The following is a 27,575-nucleotide window of genomic DNA, read 5'->3' as shown; positions in this document are numbered from 1 at the left end:
CTTACTGTGAAATATTAACCCTCCACCTCAAGTAACAAAAGAAACAAATCAGCTGTTATCAAATGCCAGAGTGTCTTTATAGTGACAGCGTTTCAAGTATAATGAAAAATATATATAAGCAATTTTCTGTCATAATATGTAAGGCTTGTAAATCTAAATTTTTACTTATTAGGGTTCACTCAAAATGTTGCCAATTATTCAAAAATAATATTGAAAATGAATAATTATTTCAAAATCAATTTTGGAAATATTAAAAACCAATCTTCAGTTAGTGAAGAGGCACCAACCAATGCCTTTCTTCATTCATTTTCAGTAGTTGAAAAGTTCAAGTGTGGCAGTGGCATCATTCCTATAATTGCTTCACAAACACAGACAGGCATTTAATGTTGAAATGTTACTACAATCATTAATATATCACAATTTTGTCATTCAAAACTTATTAACCTCCTGCAAAGAATTATTTTCTTCATAACAGTTTAACAAATGATTCATATATATAAAGTCAATGTTACAAATGCACAATGAGTGGCTTTTTAAATAAATGTTAATTTATTCATAAATGTCATCATATAGAAAATAACAGTTATTGTTATTGTTATTATATTGGATTTTATCCATAGTGTGCATTGAAAAAAAAAAAACTCTAGGTTTTCCAGATTCATTTCCGGATGCATGTGTGGATCCTTCTGCGCGTGATCATGGTTTTTGGACAATATTGTGACTTTCTGGTCCTCAGTGGCAGCTTTGAAACAGCAGAGGCGCTGTGTGAGCCTGTGGATCACAGAGGGTCACATGCCAGCAGTGTGACGGGAGACAGACAAGGAAGTACAACATGTTGGTGAGCAGGAAACTACTGAAGTAGGGGTCAGACACTACATATATGCAAGGACTTCCTCTTTGTTTAGGCGCAAATGATTGAAGCAGTAATGCATAGGTGATCGTGTTGTCCCTCAGTAGTTACTTTTCTGCAGGGAAAAGAAATGTCAAAACTAGTTTCCCTTGCTTTGAATGATAACAGATCGCGTAGCTTTTTGAAAATAGGGGAAAAAAAGTATGTTGCACTATAATCACCCCAGCAGAGCATTGATCAGTAGGCTCATTCTTCTCCTCGACCACCTCAGTAAACGTCTGATTACACGGTCGGGAGCGCAGCCGTCAGATAAGAGCAGGCGGCGGCTGGGAGGCAGCAGCATGTTCCAGGTCGAGGATGAGGAGGGCACGAGGGCTGCGGGCTGCAGAGACCCGGTGAGGGAGGGAGGAGACCGGCACGGGGCTGCAGAGCTCACACAGCAAGACATGGACATCTACACAATCCATAGAGAGGCGTGTGAGGTAAGATGCATCACATCCAGCGCTTCAAATTCAATTTGTGTCATGTTGCACAATCAGATGAACACAACGTGTCATGATTAATTACAACCCGACCTGTCCATATGTTTTTGTGGGGACCATAAGAAGGAATCAGGAGTCTAATTTATCATTCAAAATGTGACTTAAATAATAAAAAATGTCAGGCAAATCCCCAGGCAGAATTTCTCATTTCAGTTGTTTTTATTTAAAGTGTGTTATTATGTAGTCCAATGTCATGCTGGACTGAAGACAACACTTTGATGTTGTTCTCTTCAACTTTGAGACAATGTTGCTTTGTAACTCTCAGCTGGATTGTATGGTCCCATCAATAACAGTGAAACAAATATCACATGATCACTGTATATTTAAATGACATATCTGAACCTCAAAAGTAGCTACTTGGGTCAAATACTGAGCCAAAATTTAGATTTTTTTTCTTCTTCACAACACATAGTGTTGAGATTTTGGAACACTATATCAAATGTATATGAAAACATATTGCAACGATTTTATTCAACTCATATTTTATTCCCAACAGAAAAGCTTGAAAGACATTTTTTACTATGTTTTTTTTTTTTTTGATGGCAACAACAAATGGCCATATTTTTTTTAACAGCATGAGTACTGTTTTGCAAAAAAAAAAAAAAAAAAGAACCATTTTAACAATCATTGAACCTTTTTTGAAATTTCCTTCTTAACTGCCCAGTCCACATGCTGAACTGGACTATCCAGACCTTTCACCATTCCTGACTTTTTACATTTGGTCCATTACAAAATGGACAAAATTAAAAATCTGGTAATTGAGACAAGGACTGCTTACAGTTAATATCCAAACACTGAAAGACATTTCTCTCTTAAATCTCCAGCAACTGATGGTGGACATGGCTCTGTACCCCTTTTAATATGTTTCAGTACTATCAAACTAGTAGTCAATAAAACACTGTCTGGTTTCAAAATCTGATGATTGGTTCATGTTCCATTAACAGTAATTTAATTCTGTCCTCATTTCAGTTCATCACAGCTTCCTGACATTTTAGGCATAGGGGTTATAACATTAACAATATAAATTTAATCTTTCACAATATAATTAATATGACACTGAACAATATTAGTGAAAGGCAGCATCTCTGCTTAAAAATAGACGTGTTTTTACCATTAAAAAAGCATATGATTTAACCCATAGCTTTGCTGTATTGTACATATTTGATATTCTTTTCTGTAAGATAGACATTAGGTGCAGGTATTCCTATCAACAATCAGCCATTGGAATTGCAGATGACGATCATATTAACAGCATATGGGTGTAATAACACAAGAAACAAGTTGTTGTGCATCCCAGGCTTTGAAGGTTTCTGTAAGCTTAAGCAATGCTGAAATGGAATACAAAGAGGGAAAATAAAACAATGTTTACACATATGTTAAATGCATAAACATCAATGCTCAGCTCTGAACAGTTTTGCATTTTTGAGTTGAAAATTTCACTTTAGATTTCTTTTTGTTCAAATATTTAGATTTACAGTTAGTTGATCAGTTATAAATGAACTGAAGTGAGTAACGATTTATCAGATCTGTCAATAAAGATCAGCATCACCGAAAAAAGATGACCCGTTCATCATTTGTACCCCTTTACCCCTTTATGCCACTTAGATCGCCCGACGCTGCAGCCAGTCTCACTCTGGATCTAGCTACAGGTCAAAAATGTAGGAAACCCACACAAGCACAGAGAGAATGTGGAAAATCTTTATAGAGTCCAGATTCAAACCAGGAATATTTTCCCTGTAGGGTAAATATTCATTATGCAGCTACTGATGAACCATTAGAAAAAATAATCATGTATTATCATTAATCAATGAAAATATAAACGAGATCTCAAATGTGCTTAAGGTTCATCCATTTCCAAAAGTGTATTTTAAAGTCTGTATCATCTGTTATTATCTTTATTTTTTCTTCTGAAGTGATCAGCATTCCCAGCGAGGCACACATTTCTGCTTATTGCTACTAAATGTGACACTCCTGTCAGATAAACATACCTCTGAGGTAGTTGTTATTCCTAAGTAATAAAAACAAACCAGAATGGAAAATCTGCAGTAATTCAACTTAGCAGAAACCACACTGGACCGAGAGCGGCTTAATTTATGAGAGCTGGTACTGTCCCGGCGCAGTGTGATCGTATGATAATGTGCCAGCTGTGATGCATCTCCAGAGCCTTCCTTTCCCCAGGGCAGGGTTCCCCTGGAGTACTCAGCAAAATGAAATGTTACTCTAATTTTAATCTCTTCAAGAGATAAAACAGTTGATGGTTTGTGACTCACTCTTTTTATATTTACCTCCTTTACCACAACAGAAATGGTTTATTAATTATAAAGCACTGAAGCTGTAAATATTTTGGTTGAAAGACAGACCGAGAGAGAGTCTGAAAGGATGAGGTGTTTGTGCACAGCGGTTTTTACTTTCCGGATACTGATGAGAAGCTGAATTTTAAATTGCATCTTTACGTTTTGCGAGGATAGTGTCTGCACAGGTTAAAATCTGCAGTTCAGGAGCGAGGTAATGATTGTAATTTGTTTTGCCACATCCATCATATTCGCCGAATCTTACTCGCTCTTCCATCAAACACATCCAGAGTGCTGTGCGCTGATGACAGTGGCGAATAGGTGTCATCGGTGCGCCTCCAGGCTAATCTGTTGTAAATATTGTGCCTCTAAGTGTGGATGAAGTTGAGGCAAGTTGGCCGCGACCTGAGGAGGCTGGTAGGGCCTGGGTGGGAAAAGCACAATACAGAGGGGGCCTCGCCGTGCCAGCTTCACTATGTGGCCTTGCAATGCCATGTGAAATGACAGGCCGTGTCACCAAAAGGCCTAGGGCCTTTTTCCCTTTGTGGCCTGTCAAAGCTCACCAACTAGTGGGCTCTCAGTTTGAAACAGACTGAGAGATGACATTTTCTAACTTCCTAAGGGATGGCAGAGGAGTTCTGTGTTTTTTTGACTTACAGGAGGTCTCTGTGTGTGGTATCAGAGACGTATTCCTAATGAAACGACCACTGTGTCTGAGTTATGTTTTTAATTTCAATTAAAATCTCTTCAAACTGCTCAAAACTAAATTACTGCAGTGGATCAGTCTCTGCGATGATTTTCACCCACTGAATTGCTCGCAAAGCAAGAACACTAATTGATTAGTGAAATCACAAAAATGTAACTGTCGCACATCTGTTTCTATGCACAGAGTTCACCTGTTCCCTCTTCTTCTTGACCCAAAGCAATCTGTCTCTCTGTATATGTTTATATTCAGCATTATGCTCACGCGCTCCTTTGTGTTTGGGTGAATATATGCACTGTATACTGTATGCATGCAAGGGTCACCCATCAGCATACGTGTTTGTATGTCATGCTAATTAAATAATAATATCTTCATTATGTTCAGGCAAAGAAGCAGATGTACGTCGACCCTTCCAGCGGGTATAAAGTGTTCACAGAGTATGCCCACCTTCAGAGAGGGAGATGCTGTGGCAGCGCATGCAGACATGTGAGCTCTTGTTTTCTGTTTCACCAGGTTGTGTCTTCCTCCACTTCACTCTGTTTTCTCTTACCTGCTATTTTTTTCCTATTGATCCTGCCTCAGCTGTTGCGTTCTGTTCTTTCCTGCCTTATACAGCAGGGATGTTTTCTAGCCCCGCGGATAATTCATTTTAGATTTAAATTATGTTTTAGACAAATGTGTTTCTTTTTTTAAATTGCTTTTAATGCAAAAAAAAAAAAAAAAAAAAGATCACAATTAGATCTAAAAAAAAAAAAACAACTTTATTTGCATGACTGTTGACACTGTCATACACAATTCAGCTACCCAGACTGATGAAAATATGGTGAGATCATATAATTGAGTTACATGACTTAAATGTATTTTCCTGGTACATCTGAAGATTTGAAGATACATTTTATACAGCAGTGAAATGTGACTGTAGTACCTGTAATGAACTACTAAAATAATAAAACCAGATGTGCAAAACCATAACTATAACAGCTTATGATGGCTGCACAAAGTCAGTTATTTTACTTCACAGTGAAAAAATGTCTATGAATCCCAACAGTGATGAATTTAATGTGAAAATTAAAGAGAGTTTTCTGTTTTCTTCTCAATACCTTTACAGAACATGTTGCTGTCTTATTGACAAAGCATCTGAAAATTCTGTTATTCCAGTGACTTCTTCCAGATTATTCTTAGTCGTCTATTCATTCGTATTTTTACACTTGGTTTATCAAAACTAGGGTTGTGGGGGTCTGGAGTGTATGCAACACAATGTGAGAGACAACACACATTTACGCAGACAAAGAATGAACATTCAAACCCACACACATGAAAGGTCTTTTGAACTCAAGTTTTCCAGCTTTACAGCTCAGTCTTTCCATTTTGGACTACAGGAATATATCTTTTTTTTGTTGTTTTTTTCATTTTTTGTCAAATTTAAAGACATTTGTTTTAAAAACATCCAAATCATTGAAGGTTGTTCTAAATTCAGAACACAGGTGCTATAATCCAGTCCACATATCTCACTTGCTTTAAATGCCATGACTATGATTGTGAGAGGAAAATTTAGTTTTTTTTTACGTCACTAACAGGAGTGAGTTAAAAATCCAATCTGTTGTCTGTTATCACCTTCAGCTATGTCGCTGAAAGAAAACAAATTACAGCATGTTGTCAGGACAAAACTGACAAATATAGAAAAAAATCCTATGAAGTAAGTCTGGTTCTGATATGAGAACAATAATTTCAACTTTGATAACTATAACCTCTCAGGATCAATAAAGCAAATCCATCAATAATTACAGCGTGAACTCATTTAAGTAGAGTTTGTTTTTCTTTTCATCTGAAATGTTGATTTGTTAAAGTCATTTTGAAAGTGTTTTATTAGCATAATGCTGAACGAAACTGGATTCCCTGATAAACAGTTATTAGTTAATTAATTACGCAATTAATTATTTAATTTACTCAATCACTCAGTCAGTAAATTATCACTCAAAGTACTAGACAATGGTCAAAAAGAAAATAGATGCAAATATCTCAGCACAAAGACATACACATGCACATATTTGCATATATACGCCTGCACACACGCACGCATACAAACACAAATATGCTGACCACCTACACACAAACATGTGAATACGCAAGGGCATATTACTTATTTACTCAGGTGAGGAAACTAACCCCAAACATTGAGATATATGGTATGAGTCTAAAATAATACATTACTTATTATAAAAGGTAATGCTCCACTCTGTTATTATTAAATGGAAGATAACAAATCATATAATGAAAGGTTGAATAAGTATAAAACATATTTTGACCCATAAAGAAAAAAAACACTCATATCACACTGGATCAAAGAACGATCATCTTGATGTATTCTACAAAGAAACTTGGACATCATACTCTAATATTTTATATTACAAAACATGACTGGTCAATATTAATTGAAGTGGTTTTTTTTTTTTAACAAAGCACAGAACAAGTATTTTCTTTTACATCTTTAACTAGAAGTTTGTCTCCCTTCATTTGTAGCTTTTCTCATCAAATCAGTTTTAAGAAACTTTAGGACCGTGTTCCCTGCTCTGCTCACATTTTTACAGATGTTTTGTGTTTGCTTTTACTTTCCTGTGACTTGCTGTCCATTGTCCGTGCTCATGTCTGAATGCATCTTTCACTGCGTATCACCCCTGAACACCTTTTATCTCTGTTTCTCCTCCAGTGTCCATACGGTCAGGTGAACGTCAAGGACCCTGCAATGAAGAAACGCTTTAACTCACTATTTTATGTATAGACCTAACATACTCATGCCAAAGGTAAAGCTGCAGATGACAGAACCCACTGCACGTTGCTTGTCTTCTGCCTGTCGTTATTTGGACTACTTGAGAGTCATTTTTTAGCCGTGTAATAAATGATGAAATATGGGTAGCGTCTGTGCAATGCCTACCTCTTATGAATCTCAACTATTCTTAGGATTATTTTCATTCTCGCAAAAACATTGAAGGGGGGAGAAAGGGTCTTTTCACTATGTAAAATAGCCTTTAATCACATTTTTGTTTTGTTATTTTTCTTTTCAGATATTTCTTTCCCTCTCCAATGTCCAATGAAATGCCTTGAGCTTCATTGTTCATTCCTCTTCAAGAGCATTTAATATTTTGTCGTATTCTGCTCCTCTGATGCATTTACAAGGGTTGTGGGAGTATGGAGATGAAAACTGAAAGTGCATTTTAGATCTTCGCCCTCAAGATAAAGGGCATATAAGCGAAAGTAACTGCAGATAGTCAGCTGGAGCCTTGTGCTCTTCAGCTTTGCATCTCTTGTTATTTTTCTCTCCCAAATGTACGACTGCATAAATATTAGCATCATTTACACTCCACAAGTGCTTGACTGAACTGTCTACCTTTGACTGAAATACTGTGTTGTTAAAAATAGGAAGGGGCCAAGGGTCAGCCCTCACACTTGGCTGCTCTGCTTTTACACCACTTGATGGAATCAGGCTGTTAGCAAACATGCCATGGACATCAACAGCAGCCCTCCCCACCGGACCTGCAACTCAGCCTCCTGGCAACACTTGGCTACAGTATAGCTCCCTGCGGCTGCTCTCCTGAGCTGCAGCCTAATGAACTCCTGGGCCCTCTTATCCCAGGACTGCAATAGATCAGCTCATGTTCACCGGCATGCTGAGACGCACACATGCATAGGCAGGCTTACTCCAATCGAACACCCTGTGGCTCCTAATAGGCCAATATAGAATAAAGGTTGTACTTAACACTACACTTTGGAGCCCACAGTAATAGTACTAGGTAAGGTCAAGCGCTCACACTGCACTACCTGTGCGTGCAGGAGATGTTGAGGAAAGATGCGCCACTTGATTTGTGAGTGCATGTGGGTAGGCAGCGCGATGCCTTCAGGCGCTCGCTCTGAACCTGCCACACACACTCGCCTGTCTCCGCCTGATTGGGCAAACAGCGTCGTGATGAGAGGATGTGTCTGCCGCGGGATTCTGTCGCAGCCGCCTACTGGCGCAGCCACAATTTTCCTCGGCAGGTGGGTCCCAAAGGCAAGTGCTTAGTGATCGGAGCAAAGCCCTGTGAGCGGCTACAAGGAGATTCATGATCCCAACAGTGCTGGGGAGGACAGGTTCTGGGGACGCGTCATCAGGCGGGATGAGAGGCGAATTTATTTGGTGTTATTCTAAACTGAGGCAGCGGAGCGTGCGGCAGCAACATTTCTACAGCGGGACGGTGAAGGTGTCACACTCATCAAGTACCTGGGCCCGCTTGCCTGCCGCGGCTCTGCGGGTTTTGCCTAGGGACTTGTCTGTCACATTAAAGTAGATGCATTGCCATTCAGGGCCTCGGCGGTCCCACAGCCTGACCATGAAATAGGCCAACTTTCATGTCTGCCTCATCCCTCCACGTCTTCCCAATCCAGTGATGGCACAGTTTGAATTTTTTTTTTTTTTTTTTCATCATCCTCTAACCTAGCATTTGGTGACTGAGACCCAAACAGCACAGCTACCCTATGGACAGATTTCTACAGAACTATTTACACTTTCTACCTGTAGACTGGTGCAATGATTAAAATAGCCTGTAGTGTTGAAAAAACTTTTGGCCTCGGTGAAAATTTCTTGAATGGTGCCATAAATATACACTGGTACGTCAATACACTGTCACATTTGTTTATTTTATTGCATAAATAATCATATGTCAAATTTCTTCCATCAATTAAATTTTTACCCATTTTTAAAATTTATGTTGTTTACTCGTGAAACCTCTGAATCTTTGTGCCTGATAGATCTGCTTATATGATGTATTGAGCTGCATGATGCAATACCACTAAAATGCTGAAAATTGAATACAATTTAAAAGTTTAGTTTTCTCGAAACAAACAAAAATACACACACACACACACACACACACACACACACACACACACACGCATACGAGGTGCTGATATTCCCTCAGTGCAGATGTGCTCCCAAGTTACACCAGCCAACGCCACATGCAAGGTGTTTATTTCAGGCATTTTGGACTGAACATCTCTGGCCCTCAGCTGGAGCATATGCTGTTCTGGAGCAGAGTGGCAGCTATATACCATGTGCCTTTCTGCAGGATGGTGGCACTAGCCGCAGAGAAAGAGAGAGCTGTCCAGTTTGGATCTGAGACCAGACAGGCTCCAGTCATAACCAGTTGACAGGCCAGGCACCCCTCCTCCCCCCCCTCCCCCTCCTCCTCTCCCCTTCCATCTCAAACAGGCACAGCAGCCCTGCGGCCAATGGCCCCAACCACAGTCAGTTACAGTGTCTCCATCACTGTTGGCCAGACCAGCCAGGAACTGACACAGGGTTGGCGGGGGGAGAAAAAAAAAAAAACTTGAGTGTCAGCCGTATGATGGCTGAAAGGAACGAACATCAGTCTCAGCAATTGGCCAGCCACTGCTTTTGTGCGGCGTGTGTGTGTATGTGTGTGCGTGTTGCTACGTGCATGCGCGTGTCTTGATATTCAAGCAGCATTTGAGCAGCCCCTACATCAACGTCTGGTCGTTCTACACAGACAATGTCAGCTCGCCTCGGGGCAGTAGCCTCCACAGTGGTCATATGGACAACCACATCCCTGTGGTAGAATTAGTGATAAAAAACACACATGGCCACTGAGTGACTGTCAGCGCACCAGATTCCTTTGGACAGACAGGGCTGCAAATAGCACAGAGGAGCATTTTCTCCCTGAAACCGCAACTGGTGGTCAGGCTCATGCCAGGCCAAGCCATGGTCGCCAGATGAGCCCAGATAAAAGGAGAGTCAGGGACAGTCAAAGGCACCTACGTGGCCAAGGAGAGTTTTGGTCTTTTTATTTCCCTCCTGGTTTAACATTAACGCAGTCATATTTGTCATTTCTTGCTTATATCTACCAGCAGTCATTTCTTTCTGTAGCTTTTCCACTGTCTAACCTTTGCACATTAACTTGCCCTGTGACTCTCTGCTTTGAAATACAAAGATGGAATCTGTTTGTCAGTGTAGCATTTACAAGCATCACCTGGACCCGTGCATCTCTGCTGAAAAGCTGCTTTGCCCCATAAAGGTTATATAGTGATAAAAAAACATCCATCTATTATGTTTCCATGTCCTTTCTAGTGTGGCCAGATATGGACTAATACTCGCACCATTCCCCAGGAGAATACTGGGTCCCCAGAGGAGCTGCAGGAGGAGCGGGTGGTGTGTGTGTGTGTGTGTGTGTGTCTGTGTGTCTGTGTCTGTGTGTGTGTGTGTAAAAGAGAGAGAGAGATGGTGGCAGTGTGCTGTTGGAGCTGTTCTGGAGGCAGGGGGGGAGGCAGGCAGCAGTTGGTGTGCAGAGAGCAGAGGCTCAGGCTGGCTAGTTAAGAGCTTCTCTCTCCTATCCTCCATCTGCCAGGGACCGGGGTAGTGATTTGAGCTCCAGCAGAGCAGAGCAGGGAGGAGATCGAAGGAGGGGTGGAGGGAGGTAGGGGATGTGTTGGTGGTGAGAGGTAGAGAGGGAGGGGGTGATGGGGGAGGGTGGGGGAGGCTGGGGGGGGGGACACATTGGTTGCAAAAGACAGAAAGTGGAGGAAACAGGGAGATGGAGTAGGAGATAGGGAAATATTGAGGGAGAGCGAAAATAAGGATGGAAATGACAAATGGCATACACTGGAGTCGCAAATCTCTTTATAAGTCTTATTTTTTCCAATCTTTATTTTTTTTTTAAATCACTGCTGATCTTTGCAGCCGTGGCTACTTCGCCTCCTTGTGCATTTTAATATTTTCTCCCCTTCAAATAATTATGAAGCCATGTCTTGTGTGTGTTTGTAAATATTTCCAGGATGCCTCACCATCCTCTCACCCACCCACCTACCCTCCCAGACTCATGTGACTGGGATACATGTGACTAGGATACAGCTTCACAGTGCTTCACTCCTCCCTCTTTCCTCCCCCTCAAACACCCCCTTCTCCTTTCCCTTCTCAGCCCTTTCCTTCATTCTGTCAGTGTTTAGCCTGTGGTTCCCTGCACCACGGCGGATCCTGGGAGAGCCTCCCTGCCTCCTCCTCCTTCCACTCCTCCTCCTTGCCTTGTCTTTGACTACTTGCCTCCTCGCCTCCACCTCTCCTTGGCTGATTCTCTGGCCAGGCTTTGGGAGTGACTGAGAGCTCCCTCAGCGAGACTGAGTGTCACTCGAGGTGACCCAGAAATGATAACTCCAGATGAACCCTGGATGTGTGGTAATCTAACCACCATGCCCTACAGCAGCGAGGAGCACGGGCGTCCAGGGAAATCGGGCATCTTGGTGGGTGCTGTGGCTGCCGTTTCGCCGGTGAACCGAGCCGGCTGCAGCGTCTGTCTGGGTATCATGCTCGGAGAACGCTGTGTTGTGGTACACAGTGAAATGGATCTTAGTGTTGCTGCATTATTGATGAGATACACTGTGATGTCAACCCAGGCTGGAAGAGCAAAGCAAAATGACTGTTAGCAGTGTGGCACATGATCATTTATGCAGGCTGTACAGAGGTGTAATTAATTGTCACCCTTTTGCTCTCAGCCCCAGCGCTCACTTCCACCATTTTTCGGTGCACTTGTTGTCATTGAAATCTGTGCGTCTTTGCCTCAGTGTGTTGCTCACCAAGAGGTGACTGCTGGCAGATTTTGGAGACCCTCTTTCATGGATGACCTCCCTTTCTCATGTTAACAGTAAATATACAGCTCAAGTGGAGTCAACGAGCTCCCTCACTCTTATTATTGAATGGATGGGTGTCACACTCACTCATCTGCCTGGGGAATAAGAATCCAGTAATACACAAGCAAATTAAACAGGAAAAGACCATGAGGGTTTAAACATTTACTTTAGCTCTTAAACTGAGAAAGTACACTCTTATGAATAACCATTCACAATCAAACCATCTTCAACACATAAACAGTATTAATATTTACTGTGATCTTGACATTATTAACTACTGCTACACTTTTCATCAGAATTTATTTTTTCATTACATGTTGCAATAACAACCCACATGTGTGCAGAAGGCTGAATCTCCTCACTATATAATGTTGAACTTATTTTGATTTTGCCAGTTTATCAGTCTAGGTGGACAGATCAGAAAAGTGGACACTGTAATGAAGTTCGTATGGTACAAAACTGAACCCAACTTTCTGGTTCATTGGGTTGTTGTTATTGATTTTATTAACATAGTTCATTTAAAAAGAGAATAAGTGTAGTTGTTGGTCTTCAGAGCTAGTGAAAATCTTTTTGCAAATGTAATTTTTGGTTAATCCTCCTTCGAAAATCAAAACAAAGAAGTGAAGAAATAGAGTCCCTTTGATAATTATCACCCTCTGCTCTCTGGTTATGGACCCTAAAATACACAAAAATCTTCAATAACCAGGCACTTTTATTTCGATTCTGTATTTAGTTATTCAATACCCAAACATTTTCCTGCAGGCATGTGTTGCTGAGCTCCACGTCTTGGTGAGATTGATTGATCTATTTTGACGATACACTCATCTAATTATTTATTCACACAAATTTCTCCAACCAGTAAAACTAGAACTGTACACAAATTCATTTCGTTTGAATCTCATCGAGTATTGCCTAGTGCATTCAAGATAGGTAATGATACGTTCTCTGATTAAATATAAAACCAACATATGCTTGAAGTTGCCAATATTTCTGGTCTGGTGTACTTGGTTTTTGTGGCTACAAAAAATTAAAAAAACAAACAAACAAGCAAAAAACATAAAAATCATATGCAGCAAGAGTCTTGTTTTTAAGATTTAAATGTGTAATCGTGAAATGTTACCATACCCTGTCTTATAAAATGGCATTTAAGTAAAAAATTTGGTGACGACTTTTTCTTATTTAATTCCAGGATAGACTACATATTACAGGCTGCACGCTGGGAAGGCCATTGGCTCATGACTTCCCATATTGTGTGTGCTGTGGTGTGTTGAGGGCTGTCTGCACACGAGAGAGGAATATTTAAATGCCTTGTGTTTTAATTGACGCTGCAACTGGGAGTGTGAGCTCAGAAACGAGGAACAGCCCCCATCTACCGGCAGTGTTTCCTCCGTCTCCTCAGCGCACAGCGCACAGTCCGGAGCTGCTCAGCCTGCGCGCAGCACAGGGATCTCTCTCACACACCGCACAGCCTCAGGTAAGACCCCCCTTTTTTCCTAGCTATTTATTTATCTCCAGGCAATAACAATAAAAAGTAGCATTTGTTGTAATAAAAAGAAGAAGCACGGGTGAAGCAATGCGCGTCAGATCTGACGTGAGATAAATACAGAGAAGTGGAGAATAGTCACCGCGATTAACTGGGATGTGCTGGAAGGTGTAAGGGTATAAACTCACTCACTTTACAGATTATTTTCACTAAAAGCACTTTTACTGCAATCGAATTTAAAAAAAAAATAACGTGTTACAAAACTAAATGTCTAAAAGTAGTCGTTCAATGACATTTTTTTTTTGAACGATTAGAAAAATATGGGCTTTGTCTCTTTATTTCTCAGTGAATATTATATTACTAGTTTTATTTTTTTTTAATCCTTTACTTAAAAGTTAGTGGCCTACTTATCCTTTATGGTTCTTCGTGTAATTGTAAACGTATTAATATTGTACTGAATGCAGTTTTCACTCTTTTGAAATTGCCACGTGCTTTTAAAAACAGTAATATTATTTAGCGGTGATTACTTAACGTTTAATTTAGCTAAACAAGATCAGCAACCAGAAATTAGGTCAAATCATGCTCAATAACTCAAGTAAAAATGACACCGTGTCAATCAGCTTTGTTTTTCTACTCCGAATTTATTAATATTATTCATCACAATTATCGGCACATTTAATTCTATTATATTTTGTGAAATAAAATTATTCTTGTCATTTATTAAAAAATAATGTGAAGATGCTGGTGTCGCTCTTTGATTTAAATGGGTGATAAAAGCAAAAAGTAAAACAAACAAAATGGGCTCCTCTGCTTGTATTCAGGCAAGGTATGTTCTAATTATGGGAAAAGGGAAAACAAGCAAATGAATCTAAACAAAACGAAAGCACAAAAGAGGTTATTATTGTTATTATTCCCCCATCCCCTTGGTGTTCACTGACACATTGTTAAACCCTCTTCAGTCAAATGAAATGTCACTGCTGGAGGCAACGGGTCAAAACAGGAGCTTATTATCGACGTTAACGCAATGAGAGGCGCTTTCATAAGAAACATAAAGTTGCACAGACTAAACATCAGACTGTACGGCGGGAATCAGTCCCAAGTTAAATGTTCAAATTTAAAAAGGGAAAAGGCAAAACGATATGGAATATAGTTTTTTTTTTTTTTTTTTTTTTTTTTTTAAACACATCAGATTGAATATCACACTGAGTGAGCTGATGGCTGCTCTCAGGGTGTCTTTGTCCAGGTGAAATGAAATCCGTGCGTCCTTTTAGGGCTCTTTTCAGGGCTCCGTGGCTGCTGCTGAGACTCTGACAGAGCGAAAATTAACGTTAGAGCAGCTGCAGGTTCAGCCCGTCCAGGAGGGTTCAAGCCTCGTCTTACAGCGCTGCTATCAAGGGGCCTCCAATTAAAGCCAACACAAGTTCACTGTGTGTGCGTGCGTGCGTCTGTCTGTGTGCGTGTGCGCGCGTGTCTGTGTGCTGGGGGGGTCACATGATAATGTAACACGTCTTGAGATGAAGCATCAACACCTGCAACCCCCCCTACCCTTACCCCCACACCCCCCATCTCAGTAAATCTATTATTGGGGATGAGGCAGACGTGCACGTTCAGCCACTTTATTTGTTGTTTCGGGATGTTTTCAATCACTGATCCCGCGCAGAGCATCGCTCATTATCTCAAGTTTGCCTGTAAAGAGCAGAATGGTCTTTGTCAGTGTAGAAATGAAAATATACCTCATTTTGTGTCTGTGACACCATGTTTGGTTCTCCGGACACTATAAACCCTTCAGTCGTCTTCTTTCATTTTGTAAGCACAGCTTTCACGTCCATTTAAATAACACAATTCCCAATTGTAGCTGCACAACACGCGGTGCACAACACTAAGGCTTAATAGGTGAAATTTATATCTCATTTTAGACAGCTACACATTTTAAAATACCCACCAGCTGGTGGTGGTTTCCCAGTTTGTTTATATTGGCTATACTTCCCCTTCAGATCTTTTTGCATCCTCTGCACACTGGCTCAGACTGCCATCCAGTCAACTCTCCTGCAGGTACCGGCCCTGATTCAATAAACAGAAAGAAGACCGTGTTAATTAATTTTCTGACAGTGAATAATTCCTGTTTCAAATGAGAGCAAGTGAAGTGAGTTTTGCACAGAAGACCAGGCTTACATTTCAATATTTTTTTAATAAACGAACACCCTAACTTAAATTGTTATTCGTCATGTTCAAAGAAAAAGAAACTGTTATGCCACACACACACACGTATAAATGTATACAAACACACACATAATTTCTGTCAAACTATTTAATGAACTCTATCTATTCCCTCCCTCCAGCCTATCTGTGATCACCACCCTGCCCAAGACAATAATAAACAACTTCTACACACACGCACACACGCGCACACACACAGTTATTGCATTATTCAGAGACACCCAAACACCTGATTAAAGCCATTTTATACTCCCAAAACTGTCACTCTTCGTAGGCACAACTTCAGTACAGAGAATTTAATTAAACTCAAAATAAATCAAATAAACTGTAATTAAACGATGTTTCATGTGAGGTCATTTCTGTCTGCTATAATAAAACCTCGAGAATATTTTTTAAACATACTTTATTGGTATTTTATTGTACTTCTTTAAGATGCTTAAAATAAATAAACATATTTACACTGAAGTTACGATTCATGAAATGTATGACAAGGCTACCGCCTCTGCTCTTTTAAATGGGGGAATAAAAGTAAGGAAAATGTCAATACCATACAGTAGTGGTCCTTCCTTCAGTCGGAATCGGAGTTTTTGAGAGAGAGTGACAGCTCTTTGTTGGTGAATAGCAATCAGAGAAAGAGAGAAACTCTCTCTCTTTCTGTGCGTGCGTGTGCGTGCGTGCGTGCGTGCGTGCGTGTGTGTGTGTGTGTGTGTGTGTGTGTGTGTGTGTTGAGAGAGAGAGAGCGAGAGAGGAGAGAGAGAGAGAGAGAGAGAGAGAGAGAGAGAAGGGAACTCCTCCTACCAAATTATTCAGACTGGGCCGGCTTTGCTCTCCCCACAAATAGGACACGGTTCTCAAATCCAGGCAGTCCCAACCTGACCTCCAAGCTTAGAGGAACCCCAGACTAGGAAACCGAGAGAGAGAAATCACCAGAACAGAAACAACACAAAACTTTGTGTCATTATTTTTCTGCGAGCGCCCACTGTAGCTTCCCCTTCTCCATCCCCACCACTTCCACACCGGTGTGTGGCATCATTTGGACTATATTTATTTTTTTTTCCTTTTTTTTTGTTTTTTTGTTTTTATTTTTCTGGAGCCCAGTTATTATCGGGAAGAAGGAAAAAGCTGGTGCACCACCACCATTCCTCCTGTCCCACCCATGCTGTAGTTTCTTCGTTTTTTCCCTTTTTCTTCCACTTGCCTTTTCTGCACTCTGCCGTGGAGCTGCTCTGAGTCTTTTGGGTTGTGTCATTGTTTTGTGTGCCTCCCTTAGAGCCTCACAGTCCATTTGGATCCGCTGAAAAAGCGGGGCGCAGCGCTACAGCACAGTATATGGAAGTTGTGGGCTGCAAGACTGAGGCAGGCAGTTGCACGTTGCGTCCAGGATCGGGAGCCATGCTTTTCCACGGGATCTCCGGGGATCACATCCAAGGAATCATGGAGGAGATGGAGAGAAGGTCGAAAACGGAGTCACGACTGGCTAAGGGCATGCAGCTCAACGGCAGAGAGTCGGTAAGAGGCCGGCTCGACCCGTCTGTGGCTTTATGTTAAAGCTCCTGTTTAAAACGTGCGTAAAAAAAATAAAAAATAGAAGAGGGACTGCGGCACGGCAGACATGCCCAGAAAAGTGCAGTTGTTTAGGAGAGCAGTCAGGAGGAGTTCATCCTCTTAAAAAGAAAAAAAATCCTTTAAAGATAAAATATCTCCTAGCTCTTAAAATGTTAGATCTCACTAACAGCTATACTCTGTTATTTACACGGAATAGTTTGTAAAAAAAAAAAGAATAAATTGTCAACAATTTTAGTTTTCTGTTGATATATATGGCAGGACAATGAAGTATTAATAACATTAAAAAAAGTATTTAGTTTCAGTCGAATTGAAAGTAATTTTATCAAAAAAATTAAGAACGGTATATTATTATTATTATTATTTATTATTATTATTATTATTATTATTATTATTATTATTATTATTATTATTATTATTATTATTATTATTATTAAATCAACACAATGTAATATTAAATTTATTTAATCGCATTTAAAAATCTGTTTTTCTTTTCAAAAATGTATGTAATATCAATAAAATAAACGTTCAGAGGCACAATTATATTTTCAAGTTCTTAAAATGTTTAATTTTATTTAATTTCCAAGCACCTATTTTTGTTTTAATGCATATAAATATAATATGTATTCTGTTGAGGCCTGTAAGCATATTCAGTCTTTACATGTGTCACTGTGCTGTGCTGTTAAAAAAATATTATTGAGGCAGCTGACACAAACATAATTTAAAGAGCAGAATACTTCTCAGTCAGTGTTTGTTTTTTCTTTTCTTTTCTTTTTATTTTTGATAGTATTTCTGGCACAATGTTTCCCCTGCAGTCGTCTGAAGGAAGCAGTTGCCCTGAGCTGTCTTGTCTCTCCTCCATGCAGACCATGCCTTCTATGAGCCCGGAGAAGCCAGCGCTGTGTGCCGGCTGCGGCGGCAAGATTTCGGATAGATACTACCTCCTGGCCGTGGACAAACAGTGGCACCTGCGGTGTCTCAAATGCTGTGAATGTAAACTAGCGCTGGAGTCTGAGCTTACCTGCTTTGCCAAGGATGGGAGTATCTATTGCAAGGAGGATTACTACAGGTAAGAGGAGTTCAGGTCAATCGTTCACACAAATATAGAATTCACCTAAAAAAAAAAAAAGAAAAGAAAGAAAAGAAAAAAATCTGGGCTGTCTGCTTGTTTTTTCCCTTTCCCATAGATTCATTTAAAAACTGACCCACTCATGATCTATGGTGAAGATTATTTTAAACTCATACAAAAGCATTTGGTCATTAATTGTATACAGCCACTCTCAGTCCTCATTCAACAGGCTTTTCACCTGGAATTAGGATGAAGCCTTTTGGTCCAATTAAGCCTGAAAAGTAACCCAGCAGCCCAACAGGGGGCCTGTATGGCGTTAATTGGGAGTTATCAGAGATATTGAAACTGTAGTTAATTTGTGGACCAGCCCAGGTGTAGTGTTTTCTGTATAGATCGGAGTGAGGTGTAATCCAATCGAAATGAATTCATAATCATCATCTTTGCAGCATGCATTTGTGTAGTTTTGTGTTCGAAAGTAATGTTTTAGTTGGCCCGAAAATAGCCTGTAAAAATGCGGTTGTGGGGTTTTTTTTTTGTGCCATAGTTGAGCAACACACTTATCGTCCCGCATGAGCCAGAACGTTGTTTCAAAACGCTGTTATAGAAAAATATCTCACGAGAGACAAGAGATGTTGTTATAAGCAGTCTTGTAGTGCAGCCTCTATAGCTCAGCCTTGTGCTTTACGTCTTAAGCAACGTCAATCGGTGTGCAGCTGTAGGTTTCATTATACTGTGGCTTTATGTCTGTCAGGGAGTATCTTTTGTGCACACGCGCTGAATTGTAAGCCAGATGTGGGTCTTGGCAAAAAAAGAAGAAGAAAAAAAAAAAGCAAGCTGAAAAATATAGGCCCATCACAGCCAGTAAATAGAGCACAGTTTGTGTCACTTACAGCCCTTTGTTAGTGTGATACCCGAAGAAAGCAAGCGGAGACCTGGCCGGCCTACTTTCACCATGCAGGGATAGTGCAGGTCGTATTTGGACCCGCGCTCCCGTCCCGTGTGTGTTTGTCCCGTTCAGGTTTTATGTATGAGGGTTCTTGACGATGTGCCTGTTCCAGAAGGTTCTCCGTGCAGAGGTGCGCGCGCTGCCACCTCGGGATATCGGCCTCGGAGATGGTGATGCGAGCGCGCGACTCCGTGTACCACCTGAGCTGCTTCACGTGCACCACTTGCAACAAGACCCTGACCACGGGCGATCACTTCGGCATGAAGGACAGCCTGGTGTACTGCCGGCTCCACTTCGAGACCCTGGTGCAGGGACCGGACTACCACCCCCAGCTCAACTTCGCCGAACTGGCAGCCAAGGGCGGCGGGCTCGCCCTCCCCTACTTCAACGGCACCGGCACCGCGCAGAAGGGAAGGCCGCGCAAGAGGAAGAGCCCAGCCATGGGGATAGATATACCCAGCTATAACACAAGTGAGACAGCGTGCTGCGTAGAGCCGGATCTCATGTCGACTCAACATGTTCACACATTTTTCAAAAATAACTTGTATAGATTCAGGCTATTCCCACGTAGTTATTTGGTGCATAAGTGGCTCACAGTTGTAACTCTTTGACCTTTATATTGTGTGTGTGGATAAGCCCAGGAACGGAAGGCAGAAAAATCTACAGGGAGGCTTTAATATCTTTTAATCCGAGGCTTAGTGTGAAATATTATGATGTACACTTGATCCACCATGAAGTCACAAGAACCAGGAGTGGTGATTTGGCTGTGTTGCTGTTTTTAGAAATGGTCATCGGACTGCGCTCATCAAAGCTCATCGTCTCACTTCCAGTGTTTTTTGAAGATGGTTAAGAAAATATGAGGGATTACGCAAAAAAAATCCCACCACTAAATTATTGAGGACGATTTTTTTTTTCATGATTTCTCTCGGAGTTGTGCTTCGTTACGCACAAAACCTTGGTCACTTGCTTCAGTAGCCCGGCTGCATCAGTCGCATTATATTAATAAATCTGTAATGTGAGCTTCGCAAATGAAGGCGAACATCGGCTGGACCGCCGCACCCTAGGGGCTAATTGATTTGGAGATCTCTGTCCCTTTACGCACGGTTTCTATGGCGTGTGTTACACAGACAATGATCGAAATCTGACCCCGCAGTCAACTTTCAATCGACTTTTATAATTAGGATGAATTTATTGCGCAGTAGAATGCCTGTGAGTGGGGTAAATATTGTTTAGGGCTGCTGCGTAAAATTGCGGTTGAATACTCACTTAAGTGTTTTGTGGGTGTTTTACTTTTGTTGGAGGAAGAAAGATCCTCTCAGTGCACTCTGAGCTACTGTTAAAAGTAGGTTTCATCTCAAATCTTGCAGAGGATCTCAGAGTATTATGACCCGGGCCCCCCAAAAACCCTCCCTGCAGCGTCCCCATTTTGTTGTCGCTTTCTGCGAATTAGTGCGCGGTTGAGAAAGTTGGTCATTGTGCGCCAAGTTTCCAGTGTTCCCGGTGAATGGGGAGGAATAGGGGTAATCTGCGCGTTAATTGTTCTTCCTTAATTGAAGGTGACGTTGGAATCCCTGGCCTCCTGTGCGGCGCACAGCACAGTTCTCAGGGACTCAGGCAGCAGCAGCGGCAGCAGCAGCAGCAGCCTCAGCGGCAGCGGGCAGAGGGGCCTGCAGCGGGGAGAGGCCGGGGCCACTCAAAACACAACACTGTACAGTCACTGCTCCGGCTGAAAGAGCTTTGGTTCGCTATTCGTAAACACACAATTCCGAGGGATTATGCAAATCCTAAAGTTGTCATAGATGCCATCGTGGCGAAATGTCCATTGTTTGTCCTGTGATTTTACCTCCTGAAGCACTGCATCATTGTGTTAAAATGTAGTGCAGTCACATCGGGCAGCCTAGAAAAACACACTCAAGAGGAAATCCCAAAGACAAAACAAAACCAAAAAAGAAAAAAAGAAAAAAAAAAAAAGAAAAAAGATGTTACTGTGGACTCCCTGTTAGACCCCACAGAAGCCCCAGTGGGAATCTGATCTTTCATTAGGGGGAATTTAAACAGAATACAATTTTTTTTTTCTTTTCATTAATGTGAAAAGAGAATTGTTGGTGGATTTGCGTTAAGCTTGTATGGATGTTTTTTTTTTTTTTTTTTTTAAATTTATTTATTTATTTTTGGGAGAGGGGTTGTGAACTGGTTCTAAACGAGGATTTAATCTGACTGGCAGTGTTCGATTTGGCTGATAAACTAGAGGAAAACAACTGCTCATGTTTGTAATTAAATTAAGAAGCGACAAGGAGCCATTTTTCCCCTTCCAAAGTGCTCCTTTGCCTCAATCGCGACATTGCGATCACACTTTGGAAACCTTTCTCATTATAGGATCAAATTGTTCATGTTAACGTTTTGCTCTGAAGATCAGGAGGTGTAGGGAGAGGTTTTGTTTCAGCTTTAGTGAGCACATTCGTGTTTGTTTTCACCAGGGAAAGGTGAGCGAGTCTTCAGCGTATTCCCCACCACTCAGTAGTTTGGTCTTGTTTGGATATAGAGACCCCTAGTGGGTAATACCAAGTGAAACACAATCCTGTGCAGCTTGGGGAAGGAAAACGTATCTATAAATCATTGTTTATGCTATTGTAGAGAAAGCCGTCACAAAAAGTGTTCTATAACACAAAAATATATATTTTACAGCATTATAGATAGCAATACAATGACACTGATTAAATAATAACCTAGAATCAAAAAAACAAAACAAAAAGCAAAACAACTTTCTGCCTGATCCAGGCAGGTTTGTTATTTAGCCAAGTAATTAATTTGTGGCTCTGTTTGCACTCCATCTTTATGATGAGGTGTTAGTTTATTTAATAGGATGTTTTATTACCCATTGAGAAAACCAGCTGGCTGGCTTTTCAGTGAAGGGAGACTGGGAATGCATACAATGTGGTAGATAATTCGGGAAGTCGCTTCTGGCTTAATATTCTCTTTTGTCTTTAAAGTAAAATAAGACACTAAATTATTTTGGGTCCTTTCTCATATACATGAGCTGTAAAAGAAAGCTCATTGTAGAAATATTGGTATTTACACATAATGTTTTTGCTGTAATTACTCAAAAAGGTTATTCCATCTCAGTGGAGCAAGTTAGTGAAAATGAAATAATATATGTAATCTTATATTTTTTGAAGTTATAAGTATTATAGTTGATATTCTTAGCAATGCAAGCATTTAACACAGTAAATTTGTTGTGATTCTTTGCACTCAGCTTTTGACAAATGGAGCCCATTAGGCCTTTTAGTCTTTGCAAACACAAGCAGAGATAACTCAGCTCTGTCCGGGTCTCTGGGGAATATTTATCATTTTTATGTTTGATAATTACTAACATAGATTTTAATGGAAAAAAGTCCACAACACCCAATGGGTTGTTTATATATAATGACATCAGATTAATGCAATTTTATTCACTTGAATCAGTTTCCTGACTGTCACTGTTGGGTAAACCAAAGTTTTATGAAGACAAATTTATAACACATTTGATTTAAATGATTTTGTCCTTTCCATACTGACCATATTGAAACATACCTAATGTAATTTTCAACCTTTAAACTAGTGTGAAATCTAATTAGTGACACCTAGGATAATTTGATTCAAGCATATTTTCTGATTTGAATAATTTCCCTTTACAGCAGTGGAGTGGGATGGTTGATTATCAGTTAGACGTCAATCAAGAAACCTTAAGAATGCAGAAAAAAATTAAACAGAACAACAAGAAGAAAGAGAGAGAGAGAAAGGAAAAAAAAGAAATCTTGCAGAGATAAATAATTTTACTGTGTTCTGCTTTCTGTCCTCTCTGCAGGCTGTAATGAGAATGACACTGATCACTTGGACCGGGACCAGCAGGCCTACCCTCCAACACAGAAGACCAAACGCATGAGGACCTCCTTCAAGCACCATCAGCTGCGGACAATGAAATCCTACTTTGCCATCAACCATAACCCTGATGCCAAGGACTTAAAGCAGCTGGCCCAGAAAACAGGCCTCACTAAGAGAGTGCTACAGGTAAGCAGAGAGCCATTCTTCTAACTAATGTGATCACTCCTCGTGTTTGTGTGCGTGCATCCCAGTCCCCCTCCATGTCCCTCTCATTTCACACCAAAATTACCATCAGTCATCTTTTTGATTTTACTTTGTTTTGTTGGTCCATTTAGTCATTAGATGTACATCCAGGGGTATTTATGTGAATTTTTGTAATCGTAATTGTTATTCTTATGAGAAAGGAAAAAGATAAGGAGTTGTGAAGCGTAGAAACTCAAGTTTAAAATTGCTGGTAACTTGGTCAGTAACATGAGTGCACATTTCCGTGTTATAGTTACTTTGGCGGAAAGGGGTAATTTATGTCTCACAGCTAAAAGGAAAAAAAATAGGATTTTGCATTCAGTGTTCAGTGCCCCTTAATACCAAAATAATTTATGAAATTAGAAAGAAGTGTGCTAACTTGACATGTAAGCTACTGTACCAATGATTTGATACTTTCCTTTTTTTTTTTTCTTTTCTTAAAAGTAATTCTACTTAAACAAAAAAGTAAAAGCCACACTGGGATTGGTTTGCAGGTTTGGTTCCAAAACGCAAGAGCCAAATTCAGAAGGAACGTTTTGCGACAGGAGAATGGAGGTGTTGATAAGGCTGATGGCACCTCACTCCCTCCACCCTCATCCGACAGTGGGGCCCTGACCCCCCCCTCCAGCGCGGCCACACTAACAGACCTGACAAACCCCTCTATCACTGTAGTGACCTCCGTCACCTCTAGTTTGGACAGCCATGATTCGGGGAGCCCTTCACAAACTACCTTGACAAACCTTTTCTAAGAAGCTCTCAATAGCAGACTGATTTTTTTTTTTTTTTTTTAATTTCTTTGGGATTTTTAAATTTTTTTTTTTGGGTGGGTGGGTGGGGTGAGGTCCTTTTTATTCTCTTTCCTCGATTTACATTTTTATTTTTTTAAGTGACACCTTTAAATCAACCAGAGACAGCTCCTTGGAACAGAAAGTGCTGTACTGTGTACACAAACAAGAACAACAAGAGCAACAACAGCAGCAGCAGCAGCAGCAGCAGCAGCAGCAGCAGCAGCAGTGACCACATTAAAACACGGAGATCTTTTTAATGTGTAGTATTCGAACCTGCACGGCATATGCAGAGATTGATTTTGGACTGGACATTTTTGCAGTTGAAGAAATTAGTAAACTGCTATGGACTCTGAAATTTTTTGAAGGAAAAAAAAAAGAACAAAACTTGAAGCTTGTTTGCAAAAGTAGAATTTTCTTTACATGATTTGACTTTATTTGTACATTTGTATTGAATTCTGATTAGAATGAGCCCTTCTTAATTTATGGTCAATTGGTAAATTTAAAAGTAATATGAATATCTTGCCCTCAGAAACCTGTATATGTATGCACTGTGTTCGCACTATTCAATTTAAAGACTTTGTTTCTGTTCTGGAATAATTTGCTAAATAAACTTGTAGAATGTTCTGTATTTGGGTAACTCCAGAAAACAGGCTTTAATTATTTCCGAATGTTTCAGTCTTGAAGACTGAGTTGGACGGAATCAGACATTGGTATATCTCACAGAGCTACTTGTAAAACGTCTAAATTACACTGTAAGCAGCCAGCCATTGCAGCTTGTAATGACAGATAGACGCTAAGCCACTTACATTTTGTCTTGATTCACAACTTTACTTTTAATGAGGTGAAAAAAAAAAAAGAAACAAATCCCACAATCTGTGCAGTGGTAACTGTTCAACATGTAAATGCAGTCACATTGATATAAATTGTTTGATGATTAAAAATAAGCACGGGAAATTCAGATGGTTGAGTAGTTAATGGGCACTGTTGTAATCGATTGTTTTCATGGCAGCATCTTTTTATTTTAATTGTGGCCTCATAGACTAAGTCAAATGGATGAAGCTGAGTAGACATATCCATAGATCCACAGCTAAACTCAATTGCACAGTGACAATATACTGCCCAGTAAAAAAAAAGTGCATTATTGATTTTATCATGTTGCTCAGGGTAACGATGTGATTTTGAAAATGAAAGAAAAAAATAGAGTAGGGGTGAGAAATATAGCGATTGTGACATTGCAGACTAGATTTGTAGATCTGACAACAACATTCAAATGACCTCAGATAGGTGGAGTCGTAAGAAGCAGCCAGTGGGTAATCATTGTCCTCGTGTTCTCTTTTTGGGCCATACTTATACTTTCTTTGACAACACTTGCCACTGAACAGACCAAAAACATGTTTCTTCTGGCTGAAAGATAGAGAGGAAAGAGAAAGCAAAATCTTCAACGGAGTTGATATGTTTCATTGTGAGCGTCACAATTTTGTTCTATTGTGGGACAAAGTGGCACTCTTGATCTACTTAATGAAGTAGATGCCTAACTCAGTTCTACTATGTGCCTTATGCTATAACTTGGGAGAAAGTTTGTGAAATTCAGGATATATGTGTTCTTTGTTAACTGATTCACATCCTTTTGGCGCCTCACTAGTTTTGTACTGTTTTGCATCTTATTTCCGAAGATCTTTTTATGGTGTATCCTGTTAAAAAGGGGGCAGCGATGTCATAGAAAGCATTTGTGCACTCTTTCAGATATAGTTGGGTAATCCAAGAACCTTATATATTGATCTTCGTGTTAATAGTTGAGTACAGTAAGTGTTCTATCAAGATTGTCCATGTTTCCCTGTTTCTTGATAAAGATGGTGTATAGAAACTATTTCCCCTTAAATATTTATGGACCAAACGGTTGTTATATATCTTATTAAATTTGTGTGAATAAAAAATACTTTGCTTTAAATGGGTTTTATTTTTCATTACACTTGCCATTTTTGTGTTCTTTCTTGAATACAATTATGTTTCCTTTCTCACATCGACAAATGAGAGAGCTTTCAGTTGTTAGGACCAGTTGAACGTCTTCATTTTTGCCTCCATTTTTTAATTTCTATTTCCTATTTTATGATGTTTATAGTTTTCAACGTAATGCCCCATGGATTTGCATCTAAACCCTGCAGTCAAAAATATGAAATTGCTTTTTAATGCATGAACGTGGCTTTAAATTTCAATAAAAGGAATGCTGCAAAGCACATATTGACTTTTTATCGCTATACATATACAGTATATATTTCTGCATATAATATATTGGTAAGCCTAAAATGAAGTAAGAGTAAATGCAGACCCCATAAAGCCAGGTTGCTCTGTAGTTAATATATTCTTACTCTATCGTTTCTTTCAGGGAGAACAAATCTTGGGGCATTACAGCCATACATCCCGACGTTTGAAAATTCCCTAAAGTATTAACAGAAGGGGAAAACTTTGATGGGAATTCCTCACCATTGAAGACAAAGACAATGTTAGGATAAGATGATAGCATATTGAGTACAAATAAATGAACGACCAACAATTAAAAAAAAAAAAAATCTGTTTCAGTTGCAAATGTACAAGAATTCTTTTAAAAGCAAAACTTTGTCCTGAATGTTTGAATCCATCAACGGAGGAGACGCTGAAGTGTACCATATATATGATATTAATGTGAAAAATAATCTCTGTATTGGAATGGTAAATGCACCAAAATGATAATAAAGTGTACTGTAACATAGTTTAAAAAAAAATCTCACAGATAGGCTGCTGGACGCAACTGTAAAACCACAAGCGTCCAGTAACGACAGTGTGAAACAGACAGTATGGATGTGACGACGATGAGCACACATACTAACACATGTACAAACACACACTTACACACGATATACAGTCCTACAACCATTGCCTTGCTTCTATAGTAAGAACAGTATAAATACATATTCCCCCCCCCACACACACACACACACACACACACACACACACACACACACACACACACACACACACCTGTAAACACAAGCTGCCCCCACATGGACCCCACCCAAGGATCTGCTTGCTAAATAGAAGATTTCTTTTGTCACAAGTGTCATTTCATAAATACACGGCCTCCTTGAAACTCGGCAGCAGGATGCCCATCAGATATGATGAGTGTATGAAGAGGACTGCAGAGCTGGAGCTTTGCCATCTGGCTGTACCGTGGAAAGGAAGTAAAAAAAAAAAAAGAAACACAAAAGCAGATAAAGAAGAGATTCTCATTTTGCATGCGCCTCATCATATTGTTAACATTTTTTCTTGAGATGTATATTCTTTTCCTTTGATTTACTGTATGATTTATTGTCA

At 40.0% G+C, this 27,575-nt stretch overlaps 2 protein-coding genes across 4 annotated transcripts; both read left to right on the top strand.

The window, feature by feature from the left end:
* The first annotated feature begins 859 nt into the window (after positions 1-859).
* Positions 860-9,104, top strand: c23h1orf53 (chromosome 23 C1orf53 homolog). Its single transcript, XM_030083278.1, has 3 exons — positions 860-1,332; positions 4,771-4,872; positions 7,094-9,104. Exons 1-3 carry the CDS (start codon positions 1,054-1,056, stop codon positions 7,163-7,165), a joined length of 453 nt encoding a protein of 150 aa, XP_029939138.1. The 5' UTR covers positions 860-1,053; the 3' UTR covers positions 7,166-9,104.
* A 4,140-nt stretch (positions 9,105-13,244) lies between these two features.
* On the top strand, positions 13,245-27,147 carry lhx9 (LIM homeobox 9). 3 transcript variants are annotated; one of them, XM_030082498.1, is made up of 6 exons: positions 13,245-13,531; positions 17,028-17,266; positions 18,187-18,389; positions 19,448-19,806; positions 23,180-23,382; positions 23,934-25,420. In XM_030082498.1, the coding sequence occupies exons 2-6, from the start codon at positions 17,087-17,089 to the stop codon at positions 24,186-24,188; spliced, it is 1,200 nt and encodes a 399-aa protein (XP_029938358.1). In that variant the 5' UTR covers positions 13,245-13,531; positions 17,028-17,086; the 3' UTR covers positions 24,189-25,420. The 3 variants fall into 3 exon arrangements, with proteins under 3 accessions (XP_029938358.1, XP_029938360.1, XP_029938361.1); XM_030082500.1 differs by lacking the exon at positions 13,245-13,531 and having other exon boundaries at positions 16,569-17,266; positions 19,451-19,806; XM_030082501.1 differs by lacking the exons at positions 13,245-13,531; positions 23,934-25,420 and adding an exon at positions 26,611-27,147 and having other exon boundaries at positions 16,570-17,266.
* The last annotated feature ends 428 nt before the right edge of the window (positions 27,148-27,575 follow it).

Source organism: Salarias fasciatus, chromosome 23 (assembly GCF_902148845.1).
Source record: "Salarias fasciatus chromosome 23, fSalaFa1.1, whole genome shotgun sequence".
NCBI lineage: Eukaryota > Metazoa > Chordata > Actinopteri > Blenniiformes > Blenniidae > Salarias > Salarias fasciatus.
This window is presented reverse-complemented; position numbering and strand designations above follow the sequence as displayed.